This window comes from Triturus cristatus, chromosome 8, assembly GCF_964204655.1.
Source record: "Triturus cristatus chromosome 8, aTriCri1.1, whole genome shotgun sequence".
Classification (NCBI taxonomy): Eukaryota; Metazoa; Chordata; class Amphibia; order Caudata; family Salamandridae; genus Triturus; species Triturus cristatus.
In genome coordinates this window covers 522,851,562-522,869,938 of record NC_140591.1, presented here as the reverse complement: position 1 = coordinate 522,869,938, position 18,377 = coordinate 522,851,562, and the positions used below count along the sequence as shown (strand labels likewise).

General features: G+C 45.1%; 1 protein-coding gene across 3 annotated transcripts in view; it reads left to right on the top strand.

Annotated features, from left to right (window-relative positions):
* Window positions 1-18,377, top strand: part of DIAPH3 (diaphanous related formin 3) — a 2,278,729-nt gene that overhangs the window by 1,184,600 nt on the left and 1,075,752 nt on the right. For all 3 annotated transcript variants that reach the window (XM_085621985.1, XM_085621986.1, XM_085621987.1), the window contains one exon: window positions 7,065-7,160. In XM_085621985.1, coding sequence (XP_085478111.1) covers window positions 7,065-7,160 — 96 coding nt within the window. The remainder of the gene's footprint in view (window positions 1-7,064; window positions 7,161-18,377) is intronic.

The window sequence follows — 18,377 nt, the reverse complement described above, 5'->3', positions numbered from 1 at the left end:
GCCAGTTGATGGTAGGATCAGCCAACACCTCCTCCACTGGCAAAACATCACATCGGACAGGTGGTTTCTTCAGTAGTCCGAAAGAGCTACTCCCTCTCCTTAGAGACTACCCTCCCTCCATGCCTCCAACTTATGACCGGCTGATGGAGGACCACCTGAACTTGCTTCAGGAGGAAGTAAGGACTCTCTTGGCCAAGGGAGCCATTGAGTGGATTCCGGCGCCAGACGTCCGCTATGTTTGCTATTCCCTCTCTTTTCTGATCCCGAAAAAGGACAAGGGTCTTCGTCCTATTCTAGATCTGCGAGCACTCAACTACTTCCTCAAAAAGGAAAAGTTCCAAATGCTCACTCTGGCTCAGGTCTTTTCTGCCCTAGACCCTGGAGACTGGATGGTAACAGTGGATTGCAGGACGCCTATTTTCACATTCCCGTCCTGTCTGATCATCCCACCACCTGCGGTTCACGGTAGGCCACAAACACTTTCAGTTCACAGTGCTCCCCTTTGGCCTTATGAGCGCCCTTTGGGTGTTCACCAAGGTAATAGCGGTGGTCGCAGCTCATCTGCGCAGATCAGGTTTACCAGTCTTTCCCTATCTCGATGACTGGCTGTTGAAGGCACGTTCGCAGCCAGACTGTTCTCTCCCACCTACTGACTACGACAAATCTCCTGCTTTCGCTGAGTTCACTATCAAAGTGCCGAAGTCACACCTGACTTCGCTCTCAGATGCCCCCTTTTGTCGAAGCTGTTCTGGAAACAGTGTGGTTTCGGGCCTATCCTACCGAGCTGTGAGTTCAGGATATTCAGGCTATGATACCGATGTTTCAGCCTCTATCCTAGATTTTGATGAGACTGACTCTGAGGATGCTGGGCCTCATGGCCTCCTGCTTATGACACATGCCAGATGGCTAGTGCGGGCTCTGCAGTGAGACCTAAAGTTCCCATGGACCGAATCTCCCCTACATGGTCCAGATCCCAGAGCGCACTGCACAGGACCTGCCGTGGTGACTGACCAACTGCGATTGGGTCAGCAGCAGATCTCTCTCCCCTCTAGATCACACCTTAATGACAGATGCCTCACCCGTTGGATGGGGCAGCCATCTGGGAGAGGTAAAGATTAGAGGACACTGGTCTCCGGCGCAATACGGACTCCATATCAACTTGCTGGCACTCCATGCGATTCGCTTGACATTGAAAGCTTTTCTTCCATCCATTAAGAGAAAGCTGGCTCAGGTGTTTACGGGCAACACCACTGCCATGTGGCACTGTAACAAACAGGGCAGGGTGGGGTCATGGATAGTTTTTCAAGAGACCCTGCCTCTCTGAACATGGTTGGAACAGCAGGGCATTTCCCTAGTGGTTCAACACCTGGCAGGTTACCTGAACGCTAGGGCCAACAAACTCAACTGTTATGCCTTGCTGATCACAAATTGCGTCCCCATCCGGAGGTGGCACGAGGTCTCTTAAAGAAGTGGGGAGAGCCTTGGTTAGATCTGTTTGCCTCTGCCTAGAACGCACAATGTCAGCAGTTTTGCACACTGGAGTTTCCAAGGCAACACTTGCTTGGGGACACTTTTCGTCTTGATTGAAGCTCAGGCATTCTGTATGCCTTTCACCTATTTTCACTCCTGTCTATAGTGCTCAAGAAGATCGAGAGCAACCAGGGCCACTTCATTCTTGTGGCTCCGGATTGGGCACAGAGATTCTGGTATTCCTAAGCTTCTCCATCTGAGCATCGATCGTCCAATGAGGCTGCCCCTTTGTGAGCATCTTCTGTCGCCGCAGCAGGGGAGGGTCCTTCACCCGAACCTGTCAACTCTATGCCTTCTTGTGTAGAGATTGGGCGGCGGCAGTTGACAGCATTCAATCTTCCTTCTAAAGTCTGTGGTGTTATTTTGCCAGCTGTTGTACAGAAAGTTCAATTTGTCCTCTTTGTGCTTCCTTCTCTCAAGTCCTTCTCTTTATTTTAACTCTTGCCGAGCAGGGCTCTGCTTTGGGCACTCTTAAATGGTATCTTTCGGCCTTGTCTGCCTTCTTGAGGGTGCCAGACCAATCCTCTTTATTTAAATCCCTATTGTAAACAGATATATTCAGGGGCTTGTACATATGTTCTCACCTTCCCATTCACCATGCCTTAGTGGGACCTTAATTTGGTTCTCACCTGCCTGATGTTTGCTCGGTATGAACCTCTGCACAACTGTCCCCTCTGACTGCTTACCATCAAAACGGACTTTTTAGTGGCAATAACGTCTGCCAGGAGGGTGAGTGAATTGCAGGCTCCGTCATTAAAGCCTCCTTCCCTGACCATCTTCCCTGATAAATTGGTGCTTCGCACTGGGGCCTCTTTCTTACCGAAAGTGGTAACGCCATTCCACGTGATGCAATCTGTCACCTTGCCCACTTTCTATGCTCCTCCGCATCTCTCTAAAGAGGAGAGGCAACTCCATCATCTGGACCCAAAGACATGGTTGTCGTTCTGCCTTGACCGCACTATAGAGTTCCTAATGGACGACCACCTCTTTGTTAGGTACGTTGGATCTAAGAAAGGTTGTGCGGTACAGAAGAGGAATATCTCGCAATGTGTCATCTTCTGCATCAACATTTGCTATGCTCTGGCCGTAAAACAGCCACCTGAAGGCTTAAGGGCTCTTTCCACTAGAGAAAAGGCTGCTACCACAGCATTGCAACGTGAAGTTTCAGTCTTTGACATTTGCCAGGCAGCAACGTGGACATTATTGCACATGTTAACCAAACACTACTGCCTGAACTGTCAAGACTACAGGGACAAACTTTTTGGCCGCGCTGTCCTGCAGGACTTCCTGATCTGACCTAGTCCACCGTCCCTCCTCCAGGGATTGTTTTGCTTGGGTATCTATTCTAAGGTAAGTAATCTGAGGCTAGAAGTCTATTTCAGACAGACAAGTTACTTACCTTCGGTAACACCCTATTTGGTACAGACATGATCTAGCCACAGATTCCTTGCTGATCCACCCATCCTCCCCACTCTGTGGACAGGCTTTTCGGGTCAGGCCTGATCCCTTTTAGGGCCCTAGTTGTTCTAAAGCACACCACTGTCATTGCATTTCATGGCTCTGTGCTCCTTGCGTGGAAAGTCTTGAACTGTAAGTAACGTCGGCGCACCTAGGTGGTGCTTATATAGGTGGTGCAGGCATCCTTTCCTGCACGGACGATGTCACGCGGAGCTGACTGACGCCACCTATGGCATACAAGAGTTTTGCTCCAGCAAAAGACTTCTGGATCCAGCCCAACGCCTGGGAAATTCTAAAGTAAGGAATCTGCGGCTAGATCATCTCTCCACCAGATAAGGTGTTACCGAAGGTAAGTAACTTGTCCTTCATTGTGAACTATAGTAAATCTTAATTGCAGTACTATGTCCACTGCTCTGCTCTCTGTTGCTTTTTAGTTAGGTTTGCGCTTTACAAAGGCTAGTACAACATACAGCCGTACAATCTTTGAGACAAAGCTGCCAAAGTCTATGATCAATTTGTAAGGAAAAGGTAAAAAATGACAATGGCTTTACACTTTGTCTAGCGAATTCCTGTGTGGTGGTGCTAAGCTTGTGTTCCTGTAGTCTAAAAAATTGATAGACCTCAGAATAGCACACTCCATAGTACAAAGAGGAGATCATGTTCTTTACTGAATAGATGATGCAAGGAGATTTGTAAATGTTGCAAAGAAGTTGATGAGTCTCAAATTTCAAATAAATGTCAAGGCATAGCTTCCACCTGTAATTCTAAAAAAGGGACGTTTATGAGTATTGATAATGATATGGGCCTGACTAAGCTTTTTGATTGTCCAGATACCATTGGGCCTCAAACTAAGGCCTTACTTAGTTAACGAAAAATGTATCACAATGAATGTTGAGGTCAGTATCGCAAGGGCAAGCTATGTACAGTCCTTAACTATTTGCCAATTTCTACAGAGCCTGGGTTAGAGTAGTATTTAACCTGGGTGGGAAAATCAGACGTGGATTTTATCTCACAAGGCTCAAGTTAGATTCGATTCATTATTTGGTTGCTTTTCCTAACTGTGGTTCCTGGTTTGAATCTCTTCTGGGCTAACCATGTGATAATTCCTCACCTCAAGCACTGCATTTTGTACCTTTTTTTTGTGTGCACTTTATGTAGCAGCTTGAGACGACGCTTCTTACAAGCACTTTTAAAGCACTATACATCGCATTAAGATGGGCTGATCTTTTATAAACGTCTACATTCTACTACAATTTGTTTCTCTGTCCTTAATTATATCTTGCCCGCAATAAAATTGGGAGGAGGTATGCTTTTAAAAAATATTAATTTTTGGACCGGATGAGATTAATAGTTTTAAATGAATGCCAATTGCCACGGGTGCTCAAAGTAATTTTCTACTATTTGTTTTCTCCTTTTTAAATGTATACATAAATTGTATGCATTGATATTTTAAATTAGTTTTAATCGATGTTTGAAGTTTTCCTAATAATTGCTGAATGAAATACATGATATACATGTATTTTGAAATCTATGTTTTTATGGTCATTTATATGAGCAAATAGACTAGTGAACTGAACTGAGACAAAGCAGCCAAAGTCTGGAATCATTATGGAAAGCAAAGGTAATATGGGAATGGCTTTGCAATCTGTCTAGCAAATTCCTGTGTGGTGGTTCTAAACTTATGCTCCAGTAGTCTAAAAAATGGATGGACCTCAGAATAACTCTCTACATAGTGCAAAGAGAAGATAATGTTCCTTACTGAATGAATGTTACAAGGAGATCTGTGAATGTTGCAAAGTAGTTGGGATTTTTCAAATTAATTCCAAGGCATAGCTTCCACAGTAATTTAAAAAAAATGAATGTTTATGAACATTTGGCTCATCGGACTGAATTTAAAATCAAATTAATAATGTAAGTCAATGGTCTGATATCCACATTCCAAAATACGTGATTTTCTACGTCTGATGTTACTTACGTCAAAATTGCAATGACATAATGCACAATTTCTCTACCTATATTCGTGAAAAGAACCCCTAGAGTCAAGTTGTTAATCACTTTTTCATGTTCTCTACAGTTATACCTTCGGATAGGTCTTTACATAGAAAGCTAGTTAATGCAGTTATGCATCCTTTAGTTGCTTAGGTTGTCTTCCTGGATCTAAGCCAAACATAATGTAGTTTGCTCTGTACACTGCATTGAGGCTATCTATCAGTGGCTTCGGATTCTCTCCTTGTTAATACCCAAGAGAATGCTTTAGCTGTTTTATTGACTGGTGTCAGTTGCCCTACACTCATGCACCCCCAGACCTTCAATGTGGGAGTTTGCACTTCAGTTGCTTAATACTCTTCACTGTACTGTTAATCCTCTAAAGTCAGCAAGTTCTCAAACTTAAAATAAGCAATAGAAATTTGGCAGTGAATTTGGTGGTTTTATTCAAATACACTCTTCTGTTACATGGCAAGGTGTTAGCTTTACTTCTTGGTCAAGATTCCTTCTCCTGTGATTGCTCTGAAATCCCAGGTGCCCAAAACGTTTTTCCACTTTTGATAGGGATTCTAGTTTAGATTATTTACAGTCTGTCTCTTCCTAGCACTGAATTGTTAATCAGGCTCCTAAATGTCCGATAGAACTGCACAACCTCAGAAAACTAAGAAGCTGTAAAACCTGATTCAGTTAAGTACCAAGATCAATCTTCGGAAAGAGAAAATTGGTAACGTCCGTCCTAGATATTTTCATATTTGGAGACCCTCAGACCAAAGAAGTTCAGGATGGCTGCCATGGGTGAAATATTGTCATAAATTGTGAATATGGACTGTTCATATTCTGTGGACCTGCGCGGTTTTTGTATCCACATAACCTAATGGAAAGATTGTACAAATGTTGGAATGTTTGTTATTTGTGTACCTGTATTGTCAGTAAAAGACCACCTCTGCTAAGGATCCACATAACCACAAAAAGTCCTGCAAAGTTTGCAGTTCTACTATACGTACCAGGAGGAGTGAGTGGTCTGAGCGGCCTCTCCTAGGCTTCTTTGTCAGTCTACATTTGCTTTTTGTTAGTACATAGACCCAAATATACTATACATCAGTGGCACAGAAAGTTGTGGAAGGAATGTCTGAATTAATCTCAGTCAATTCCAATTACTCAGTGCCACTTTTCATTGTTGGTAAGCTTGTCTGTACCATTGCAGTCAATGCAACATGATGCTGCCTCTCCTACCTCCTCAACCCTCTTCAAAGATCCGTACAGACCAAATTGCCAATCCTGGTCCCTTGAGGACAAGAGCATAAGGAACCTCTTGACTGGTCTTGACATTTTTGGGCCTCATCAGGGATGTCCAGATTGAGTCAATTTGCTCAGTGTAGCTTGGCGGGATGTCTGCTGTGACACTAGCTTTTTCCTCTTAAAACTTTTTAATTCCTTGATGGTGCCAGTTTTGTCTTCCAAACCTTCAAGGCTGCTCCCTGGTAGGTTAACAGCTATTGAAATACTCACCTTAGACAGATTATGAATAATGATCATGCAAATCGTGCAGTTTTGTGCAGAAGGAGAAGGACGTAGAGATATAACACCAGGAAAGCTTTCGTGGTCTGTGCTTGGTGGCCTGTGATATCCAGTCTTCAATTCTACATGTGCCTAGACAAGTACAAGCTACCAATAAGTATAACATTATTTGTTAAAATATTTCCACAGTTTGGGAGATATAGATTCTACAGTTGCTAAGCTTTGACAGTACAGTAAAACCCATTTTTGTCACAGTAGCGTTTTTTTCAAATCTTGTAAAATGGCACGGTAATGCTGCTGAGGATAAAAATGTATTGAAAAATGATTTTAAAATTGCCAATGTCTACCCAATTTAGAATGATTTTAATGTGAATGCATTTTAGGACTTTTAATAAACGGCATGACACACTCCAAGGGCATGTTCTGGCACTTTAGGTTTTCATCATTGGCTCCAACAGCCCCCATAATCTAAACATCTCTACCATCTTGGACAGTTTCAGAATTTTATTTGAAAAGTTTGTGATTACAAAAATATTTGTTATTTTGCCAACATTACTCTCTTATTTTGGCAGTGAGGAAAGAGGAGGAGGTTGTTGAAGAGAAGATATCCATCAAGAAACGTATAAAAGAACTGAAAGTCTTAGATCCAAAGAGTGCACAGAATCTCTGTAAGTATTGAAGTGTTCTTTGTAGACATATACAGGTATGAATGTAGCCCGAAGTGCATGACATTTGCGTATAGGCATACATGAAACATCAAGGAAGTCTTATGTTCTTCCACTAAATTTAATGATATGGTGCATGCTTGTTAGACCTGGCACCTTGGCGTGAGTCTCCCTTCCTCTTTTTGTCGCTGTGCCTCATGTGATTTTATGGTGTTGGCCGCTCAGCGCGCTGTGCCACTGCCAACCAGTGTCGCGGTGCGAGTGCTCCCTATGTAAATTGTATATGTTGGTTGGATTCCCTGATTGGATTGTTTGGTTTACTATCAGACTCCAGTAAGGTGCGCCAGGAGCGCCAGGGCATGTAAATACAAACACCGCTGGTGGGCTTGCAGCACTGGTTGTGCCACCCACAGAAGCAGCCGGTAAAATATGTCTAAGGTCTGCCATCGCAGAACCTGCGTGCAGTCTGGTACTGACATGCTGACTGGCAAGTGCCCACACTTGCCGGTCCCTGAAACCTTCCCTTAGCTGCATGTTAGTCACCCCTCTGGTAGGCCCACGGGCAGGGTGCGTTGCAAGCGTAAGGTAGGACAAGCCTGGATGCGTGGCATGTCCTAGTAGTGAATGACCGCCATCTTGTTGATCACTACTGTAAGGCTACCCTGTTCTCATAGGCCAGTATGGGCGGCCTGGATTGTTACACCCTATGATCCTAACCGACCCAGGGAACATGGTAGAAGATCGAGTTTAGTATGCCTGAACTCGGAATAATAAGGTACATCTTTTCCCAAGGTTTATTTTAATATTCCGGGTTTGCAAATGCCGCTTTTAGAAAGCTGGCCTTTGCTTGCCTAAACATTTCAGCCCGCCTCTGCGTGATGTGTATCTGATGTCTGGCTGGTGTGAGTGACAGGGCTGGGGAACCCAGATGGGCAGGGCTAGGTAGCCTGGTGGTGAATAGGACGATCGACAGGTAGATGGGTGGGAGGAGTACTCCTAGGCTCTGAATAGGACAGTGCTCTGCCACCTCAATGCCGGCTCCGCCCCCTGTGGAGCGTCTGAGGACTCTGCCCTGCACTCTGAAAGAAGAAGCCTGCATCGCGTAAACAAAGTGCTCAGAAACCGGACTGAACTAGGCAAGGGCCCCCCTGGCCTGGGAGAACAAAAGATTTGCTGTATAAATGTAGGAGCCCTGCTCCTAAGAAACTAGATCCGCTTTTGACCAAGAAGAATCTCTGCCTGAGGAGGAGGCACCGGGAAAGCTGTAGGAGGAAGACTGTCCCTATCCTGGGGGATTGGCCTGCAGTGGTGACCTTGCTGCCAAAGGGGAGAAGAGAAACTGTTGCTGAAGACTTTGCTTTACTTTTACTTTCAAGACTTGTGCTTTTCCAAAACGATCTCCAAGGGCTTGGAACTTAGCTTGCCCCCTGAACTGAGCCCCAGGACCATTGGGCTCTACCTGATCTTCACTCGCCTGCCGCTGGACTGTGGTGTCCTTTCCCTCGCCGGAGCTGTGACCCTCGTGCCCAGTCCCTCCCTGAGCCGTGACCCGGACTGCTTAGCCGCCCCCGCCTTGGGAAGAGCCTCGCTCGATCTGAGCCGCTCCCCCTACGCTGTGCTGGGCTGCCCCTGTCACCTCGCTCGCCGGAGGCTCGCTGCGCACCTTCGCCCTCCCGCCGGACTCGGCGTTGTGAGCATCTCCAAGCCTCGGACGGCCCGGACGTAATCTGCGTGCCCGGCTGCCCCGCTTTGTTCACCCGCCACCTGCAACACCCCGCTCCTGTCGTGAGCCTGAAGATCAGACCCCCATCGTGAAGTGTGGGAGCCCCGGACGCCGCCTCGCCCTTCTGTCGAAGAGCTGCTGAAATCCCGCACCCGCCTTTGCGTCAAGAAACAAGGTACTGTACTTACAAACTCGACCGCGAGCTCGCATCGGATCCAGGGTCCGCAACGTTCTGATTTCCCTGTCATCTGCCGTGTGCTTCCCGGGCGCCGCCTCAGCACAAAGTGCGCTGAGGCCTACAGTTACCTTGTGCCCGCCTAAAGAACTTTCCGTAACAAAGAGAACTTTACCGTATTCCTACGAATTGTGGCCCCATCAGTTAACGTTACTGGGCCTTGTATTTAAATCTGCTGAATCTACATAAAAGCTTATTTTCCTACACTACCTGATTGGTGTCCGTTTGTGGTGCATGCAAGGGGTTTACTGTATGTGTAATTGCATTTGCTTAACCGTGTACGCCTGAGACTTAGCCTAGACTGCTCTCGCCACGCACCTAGAGGGTGAGCAGGGGTTATTCTGGGGAGTCATCCTTCGCCCTGACAAGAAGTAAGGGGCCCCTGCTTGTTGTGGGTTCACACCTGCGTCAACCAGAGCCCCCTCATTTCTAACAATGCTTCTTTAATAATAATGAATCGATATAGAACACAATCAGGGAGTTTCAGTACTTGATTTGTTTAAAAAAAAATAGAAATAAGCTCCAGGACCCTAATCAGATGGTCACTTCTGCCTGCACTGCCCATTGCCAATGTCAGTGCTGTCAACTACAGTAACAACACAACTATTAACCATCACACTCCTACAGTAGTGACAATTCTGACTATTCCATTCCCCCAAAGCCATATGAATTGCTTTGGCAGCAGGTATTAATCTTTTTGAACTCATATTGAATTTATAAACAACTGTTTTTAGGCTCGTCGCAAAATTAGACAAACAGTGCCACTATGTGGCAGACTCTCATATGGGCTGGTGTTGACAATGAAGTATTGGTGCCAAGCTCCGGAAACCACCAATTCAAATTAAGCACCGTGAAGTTCTGTTTTCATGTGTATTCACACAAAAATAACATTAGCAGATGATGTAGGGATCGCAAGTAGAATTTTGGCCAGGGCAACATTTCATGATCTCTGTTTTGTGGGGTATTCATAATATGACAGACTAAACAAAGGTCGATCTAGTCATCTATAAAAATATTTTCCTTTCTTCTTTTTGAATAATTACAAGACTGAAAAAGCGATGAACAGATTAATCAATTTATACCGTGTTGTACAAAAAGAATTGCCCTGTAGAGGGTAATTACAAAAAATTATTTCACTGGACCGTATTTCTGCTTGCTACAGTAATATTCAGTGGATAAAAAGTATTGTGATTATGCATTCATTTAATCCATTAAATCAATTAGTTGAGCTCTGGGCCCATCAAATTGGTATTGCACATAAATGCTCTCAGTACAATTCAGTGGAACAATTGAATAATCAACATGTTTGGATAATGTAGGTAGTAGAATCTGCTTTCATAGTCACCCCCCACTTTTTGCCTGGTTTCAGTGCGTTTTTGACTTAGTTTGCTGGTATCCTACCAATCGGGACCTCATCATTTGTGCTTTTACCCCTAAATTGACCATGGTAAGTACTTGTACATCCACAATTGGCTACTGGTGCACCCTTGTAAGTCCCTAATACATAGTACTAAGTTAACCAGGGCATAGGTACACCAGGGTTCTCCCATGGGCTGCAGCATGTATTGTGCCACCCATGGGAGTCAATTTAAATTGTGACTTCAGGCCTGCCATTGCAGCCTGTGTACGTTGGTGCTAGCACCACATACAACAGATATATGTTTCCTTATATCTGAGGCCACTGCACTTAAAACCTATAAGTCATCCCTATGGCAGGCTTTTCAGTCCTGATGCCAGGGTGCTTGGTTACAAGTGTGAGGGTGCCCCTGCATGAGCAGGACACCCCTACGAACCCCGAGTTGATTCACCAGGCTTTGTAAGTGCTGTCAACCATTTTAAGATATAGATAAATATAGTGGACATCAGTCATTACAAGATGTTTTACTATATAATGGCTGCACCAAACCTGGTCATGTTTGGTATCAAACATGTTAGAACCATACCCCAACACCGATTACGGGGCTGGAAGTATGATCCCATGTACTGGGGGCTCCTTGGGGTACCTCCCCTGTACTCCTGGTGTCGTGTAGTTCCTATAAATTCATATATGATCTGCGCGTTTAGACAACATAAACTAAGGATTGGTGTCCAGACTTATTCCAGATACCCCCCAGAGGATATGTTAGTCTGTAGAACAGCTAGCTCACAGTACCACTATATGCCCCACAGCAAATAGTTTCTGGCAACTATCGAACATGACAACTCTCGAACCCCTCAGGGATCATTTTAACAGTACAGTATTTTTTGCTTAGCCACTGGTGCTCACTTTTTCTCAGAGAGATACACAGAATAAACGGTGGCGACGTTTTCAGTAAGCATTTATTATAAGATTATAAGCACCAACAGAGTAAATAAAAGGTAGAATTCTACCATGGTACTAAAACAGTGAATATACGCAGGCCGATAGATGCACACTAGTAATCATGAGTACTCCTACGATGCAAACTGTAACTAGATGTACCGAAGTGTACCTAGCATGTATGTAGGTGTATAGCCAAGAATCCCTATAGGAAAGAGCCAACCCCATTACCTGATTGGAGAGGACTAAGGATCCCATCTTGGTCTCGAGTTGGACACCCTGCAAGGGATGTCGGACAACTGTGTCCTAAAGATATGGTGCTTATATACCCGGAAGGTACCCTCAGGGGTTCTACCTAGATGAGTCTTGGTACTGTGGGCCTGTCAGCCAAGGATGACTATACTGGGAACTTTTGTACTGAGTTATTATGCAGAAGATGGGAAACCTGCTATGATACTAAGAATCTTCCTGCATAATAAATGAGGCTAGTTTTCAAAGAAAGCCACACTACATCTTTTCGGCAACTAACTAGGTAAAAGGTCAGCACCAGAGCAGTTATGTAGAGCAAGGTAGGACAAATGTAGGTAAAAGGTCGTGCAACTACCTAGGCCTATATTGGGGTACATTGGGGTTCATAACACTGGTAACAGCCTTCAGAGTCTTTCAGCAAGACTCTATTCTGTCCTCCTCCTCCTCCTCCTGCTGAGCTTGAGCAGAAGAAGAAAGAAAAACCGGTTTCCTGTCACAGGGAGGTCTGACCACCTCCCAGATGGGACTTAGTTTATTGGGCTCGGGGCACTTTTCAGCACCACCAGACTACTTTGAAGGGCACATTTGGTGCCCTCTTTGCATACTCAGGTTTCAGCCTGTTCAGGAATCCTTGGTTCCCGCTCTGGTATGAAACTGGACAAAGTACAGGGGAGATCCTCCCCTATGTCCAGCCCCTCTTCTGGGAGGGACTCACAAGTCTTTCCAGCCCTATCCCTCGGGTACTAAGGAGCTCTCCTGTAGGTGGGTCCTTAGATTCATTGTGGACAAGACTCACCTCTGAAACCAAGACACCCTTCGACGGTCTTGACACTTGGACTTTGTTGGACTACGACTGGAACTGAGATTGCTCCAAGGAAGACTCCTACTGCTCCTGGTCTTGCTGTTCTGCAAGTATTCTGCCTCGTATGTGTCTTTCGCTGAGGCTCTCCAGGGAACTTTGGGCATCAAGGACAGCCGAAGTAATCTTCCTTAAAGTGAAGGAGTCACTCCCTGCATCTGCAGGCACCACAACGAAACCGACCGGTCTGCTGCTCCTGTTGCCCTGTGGACTTTCCGAGGCCCAGCAACACATGCGGTGGTTCTGCAGCTCCCTAGAGGCCTTCTCAGCCATTTTGAGGACAGTATTCCTAGTCGGAGCCGCTAGGACCAAACCCCTGTGCACCTCGTTGGCTTGGCTTGTTTGCTCTGCACTCCAGAGATCTTTTGGCTTCAAGATGCTCACTCCTCCAGCACCTCATCTTCCAAAGATCAACGTACTCACTGCATCCTCTGCACCCTGAGTCTCTGTTTGGTGAGCTGCCTGAAGTCCTCTTACGACTCCTGTGCAGATTCACCTCTTCAAGAATCCACCCTTGATTCCACAGGACTTCTTCACAGACTTCTCCAGATGCTTCTTGTTTGAAGTCTCCCATTGTCGTCTACTGGTGATTCCGACGTCCCTTTACCCTCTTTTGCACACGACTTCCCTGGTGCAGGTAACCTGGTTCCTGGGTCATCCACTGGTTGGGTGGCTCTCCAACCTTCCTTCCTTTAAAGGGTTTCTTCGGGGTCCTTTTTCTTTAAAACTGCAACCATGATTTCTCAATTGACTTCTATTGAATATGTGGCTGTGTTTCCACTCTGCACACAGCCTCCTTGGGGTTCCTGGGTACCTAACTTGGCTCACCAAGCTCTTCTAAGTTCTTTGGCCCAAGTCCCTTTCTCCTTTGCAGTTTGTATTCCACTTATTTAGTATATGGTTTGTTCTTCCCCTGGAGTCTAGTGTATATTTGTGCTAGTTATCTGATTTCTTTTAAGTATTCTTATGTGTGTTATTGATCTCTCCAGGTAGGAGATGTACTAAGCTGCAGCGATTGTGCTGTGTTAATAAATAACCTTATTTTTCATAATCACTGTGTGGTTCTTTCTCGTTATTGATTAAATGTGGTAAAATAAATCTGCTTTACTCTCCTTCCAGATAAGCCTTAAACCTGCTCTCCACATCAACCCCTTTGAGAGTTTTAAAGTTATCAAGGCCACCAAAATCATCATAGGATTGCCTGGTTTAGTGCAAGGTGCATCACTCCTTTAAGTGTGCACCTTATGCTAAGCCAGCCTCCTACAGAGAAGTTATAGCAATGTATTGCACTTCAAGTTTCAGTTGAGTTCTAAGCTGCCTGCTACTTCTGAACCATTCTTGGAGATATGACTACCTCATGCGCGACTTCAAATCTAGTTCTCCATAATCTTGCTGATCTTATTATAGTCGTCTCTATAAGATCTTCAATCAGCCCTGATCCCAACTACTATTGGATAGTCCTAAAAACAAATCGCAAATTCAGTTTGTACGACCATAACATGGAGCCTTTGAAAAATGTAACTTCGGGGCCAATAGTAGTGCTCCATACATCCTAATTTTAAATATCTACCAGGTTGGACTATTCATTCATCCTTAATCATTGTAATATATTACTTTCTGAAAGTGGCAGCCCCTCTAGCATTATATCTTCCATCCGAGTGAACACATTGAGATATAGAATGGAATAATATCTAAGCATTTGGTTCCTCCTTTTTAAAACCGAAAAACGAGTTTTATATCTTTTTTTGGTGATATAGTCCAGCGCAAGAATACACAATATTATATTCCACTAATATCCGACACACCAAAATTATTATCTCAACTATTGTGCGTTTAATGTAGACCATAAAGGAGTGAGGAAAAATTTACAAAGTAATACTGCATCACGTCCGGCAATGTGTATTTGTTGCTTTATGTAATATAATCCGTGCCAGACTAGGTGTGTTGTTGGCCAAAACAAATGCAGAGCACTGCCCCTTAGTTTTTCTGAAAAATTTAGCATGCAAATAAGCAAGGGAGTGCGGCAAATAAAAAGAACAGTAAAGGTAAAGCCAACATTAACACTGTTCTTCGTATAATTAAAAGTGGAAGAGGATTCCAATTTATAAATAGATTTCATTTTACCAATTATAGTCCTTCACATTAGAGGTTATAAATATTCCCAAATATTGCTTCGACTTGGAATTCATCAATGGCCATAACTCTGGAGCTAAGGTGTCTATAGTGCAACTACATAACAAAATCCCAGTTTTCAATTTATTTCCACCGCATGAAGATGCAAAAAAATATTTTCAATTTTCCGCTGTATGCCTTTCTCGGGTCCTAAAAAATCATAATGCCATCCGTGTACAATTTGATTTTGAACATTTTAGCAATGGGGGCTATAATTGACATCTATTCTAAGAGCCGCTCAATAAAAAAGAATGCAACTGTCCAAACACGGCGATCAGGCGAGCCCTCGTTCCGAAGTAACCCCAATGATTAAAAAAAAAAAAAAAAAAACGTTCCCAATTTAACCATTCTCAGCAAAAATGAGGCCGGACCCTTTTACTATTTAAAAAAATGTTTTGAGGGCTTCAACGAAATTAGTGTTGGTAAAAAGTTGCCAATGGACCATGAAGCCATTCTCGTCTTTATCAACTTGCTACTTGATTCATTTTATTGGCCAGCAGGTCAGGTATTTGTAACGAGAAGAGATCTATGACTTGGACCTGGCTAGAGAGGTATAAAGTATTAAAGCAGTATCCAGGGTAATTGAGCGCATGGGAGCTATAAGGATCTGTTGGGAGGGTATCCTCGACTGATAGAGTTCTCTCTGGTTCTTCTCCTTTTGCCAGGATGTTTCGTCGTGTTCCCCGGACTCGTCCTCGTGGAAAATAGAAAAGAGAGAGAGGGCTTCGTAATCAGGCTTTTATATAACACAGGGACCCAACGCCACACCGTAGTGTATACTTCTTGCGTCTGACATGTTGGTCAATCAATGAACTATAACGTGATACCACTATGATCCCTTTCTTGCTTATTAACATGTCTTTCCTTAATCAGGCCGTTGCAGACATGCTGAGCACTCAAGTACTTCGGATAGCTCATGAGCCAGAGTGCTCCCCACCTTCCAGTGCTAGACAGTGCAGCCTATACTTTGATAAGTTCTCAAAGCGCAGCCTGTGATCTTTCAAAACCCTGTAGGAAGCTGGGTCTGTATATATATTATAGCAAAGTAAGGTATAGTGTGCACAAAGTCCGGTGGATCACCAGAGGCTTTACAGAGGCTAAAGTAGATAATACTAATGCTCTCGTTTGTGGTAGTGGGGCCAAGCAGTTAGGCTTATCAGAGGGCAGTGCAAAGCATTTGTTGTACACACAGGCAAAAAGTGACTACACACACTCAATGACTAAATCCGAGACCAATGGTTTGTAAAAATATTACTTTTAGTATATTCATTTTATAGAAACTTTGTTGCAGTAAAATACCTTTTGCAGTATCACTGTTTTTCAATGTAAAAAGTGGACACTTGTGGATTTTTCAATCAGTACAATTGTTATCCTTGGGGAGGAAACACAATCAGCAATATGCAGGGGTGGCTGGGTGCAGAGGTGAAACTCTGGATCTGCTGTCAATGTTATCCAATGAAGAAAGGGCGTAGTCGAAGTGGCACGGATTGCAGGTGAGTAGCACAATTTTGGAACCCAGTCTTCGGAGGTTAAGGTAAGCACGGGGGGGGCCACAAGGCAGCACCGAACTTACACCTCCAGTGGCACGGGCTGGCCAGGTGCAGCACAACGTGAAGCGCATAATGCAAACCACTGGGGAATTTCGAACATGGAAAAAGGCTGCAAGCTCAGACCAGGAGGCTGGACAAAAGAAACCTACAGCTGCACAGGTTTGTTGGGATGTGCTGGAGCGTTGGGACACCGTCAGCAGATCTCACCAACGTCCAGATGCTCCAGTGCAGGGATGTCCTTTGCTGTCTGAAATCAGCTTAACAGTGCGGTTGCGGTTCGGGGGGTGGGGTCGTCATGCAGAGGCTGCAGGCGTCTATGTGGAGTCCGGCAGGGGTCAACCCATGAGGGACTCTTGCTCAGGATTGCTGGGAAAACTTTTGTGGACCAATGGGCCTCTTGGACTCGGGCCGTGGGTGTCGGGCGCAGAGATGGTCGACTTCACGGTTCCACAAGCAGAGTACTTGGTCTTTAAAGTCTTTTTTCTTCTGATCAGGTCTGCTGTCCACTGGAGATCAGGAGTCTTTTTAGAAGACATGCAGTCCTCCCAGGGTTCTGGAGGTCTCTGGTCTGCGGGACGAGTCACTCTTCTGTAGCAGGCCAGTAGGGCTGGAGCAAGTCACTTGGTGTCTTCAGTCTTCGCTACTGCACGGCTCTCCTTTGTCCCCTTTTTCATAGGTGTTAGAGATATGAAAATTAAGGTTCAGGGGTACCCCTAAATACTAGTTTTAGGGGTGTTACAGAGGTCAGAAGGTAGTAGCTAATGAGCTACTTACCTTTAGGGTGTCTACACCCTTTTTATGTCCACTCCATCTGTGGAGGGGGCACATCCCTAACCCTATTGGCTAGAATCCCTCAAACAATATGCAGGATTTTTAAAGGAGGGGGTCACCTCAGCTTAGGGCACTGAGAGGGGACGCACCTCTCTGGTTGGCTAATTTTCCCGCTGACCTTGCTGCCAAAAGTGGGTCTTGACTGGGGGGGGGTAGGGGGGGAGGCATCTCTTCTAGCTGGAGAGGCCCTGGTCAGCATAACAAAGGGCAGGAAGCCTTTGAGGCTCAGAGCTGTCTTGGGGGTAGGTCTGAAGCACCTCCACCCAGAGCAGGCTTTTTTTCTGATCCACAAGAGCAAAAGTCTCCCACTTCGTTGGTCATAAACATGTCTAGAGATGGCAGGCTGGTGAGACCAGTCAGGCACACACTGCTGGTTTGGTAGGTATGCAGGGGCACCTCTGAGGTGCCCTCTGAGTACATGTATTAATGAATCCAACATTGACATCAGTGTGGGCTCATTAATCTGGGAATTTTGGTACCAAACATCTTGGAATTTGGTGAAGCCATCATGGAGTTGTGAAACTCGTAGTTACAAGCTCTACGTCTATGTACTCAGTATGACTTCACTGTTCACTTATAATGTCTAAGAATGGGCTTAGACACTATAGGGGCATATCTACCCATGCAGTTATGCCCTCACATGAGCTATAGTGCACCCTGCATTAGGGCTGTAAGGCCTGTTGTAGGGGTGACTTACCTATGCCTCTTGGAAGTGCTGGTAGGCCTGGCTCACAGGGATGTGTGGCAGGCAGACGCTTAACTTTCATCTGAACCAAAATACGCAGGCTGCAGTATCAGTATGCTTGTGTTTGGTGAGGGGTCTCTTAGGGTGGCACAATACATGCTTCAGCCCTTAGAGACCCTCTCCGGTCACAATGCCTTTGGTACCACTGATACCTTTTACAAGGGACTTATATGTGAGCCAGAGGTGTGCCATATGTTTATATAAAGGTACAGGTTTAGGAAAGAACACAGGCACTGGGGACCGGGTTAGCAGGAACCCAGTGCACACTCAGTCAAAGATGCATCAGAGTCCGTGAACAAGTGGGGGTAACCATGCCAAAAGGAATACTTTCCTACAACTATTACTCCTTTTCTTGCACCCTACATTGTGTCTGATCTTCCTGGACCGGTGACTGCTAGAAACATCAGAAGTGGGGAAGGTTGAGCCAGTGCTCTGGTGGCTGCGGAGAGAAATGTAGCAGCTACAACACTTGATGTTGCATGTGCTAGTAGTAATGAGAAAATACATATTTGTTTGGAACCACCAGTGCTAGTTCCATGAAGTGGCGCTTCCTGATG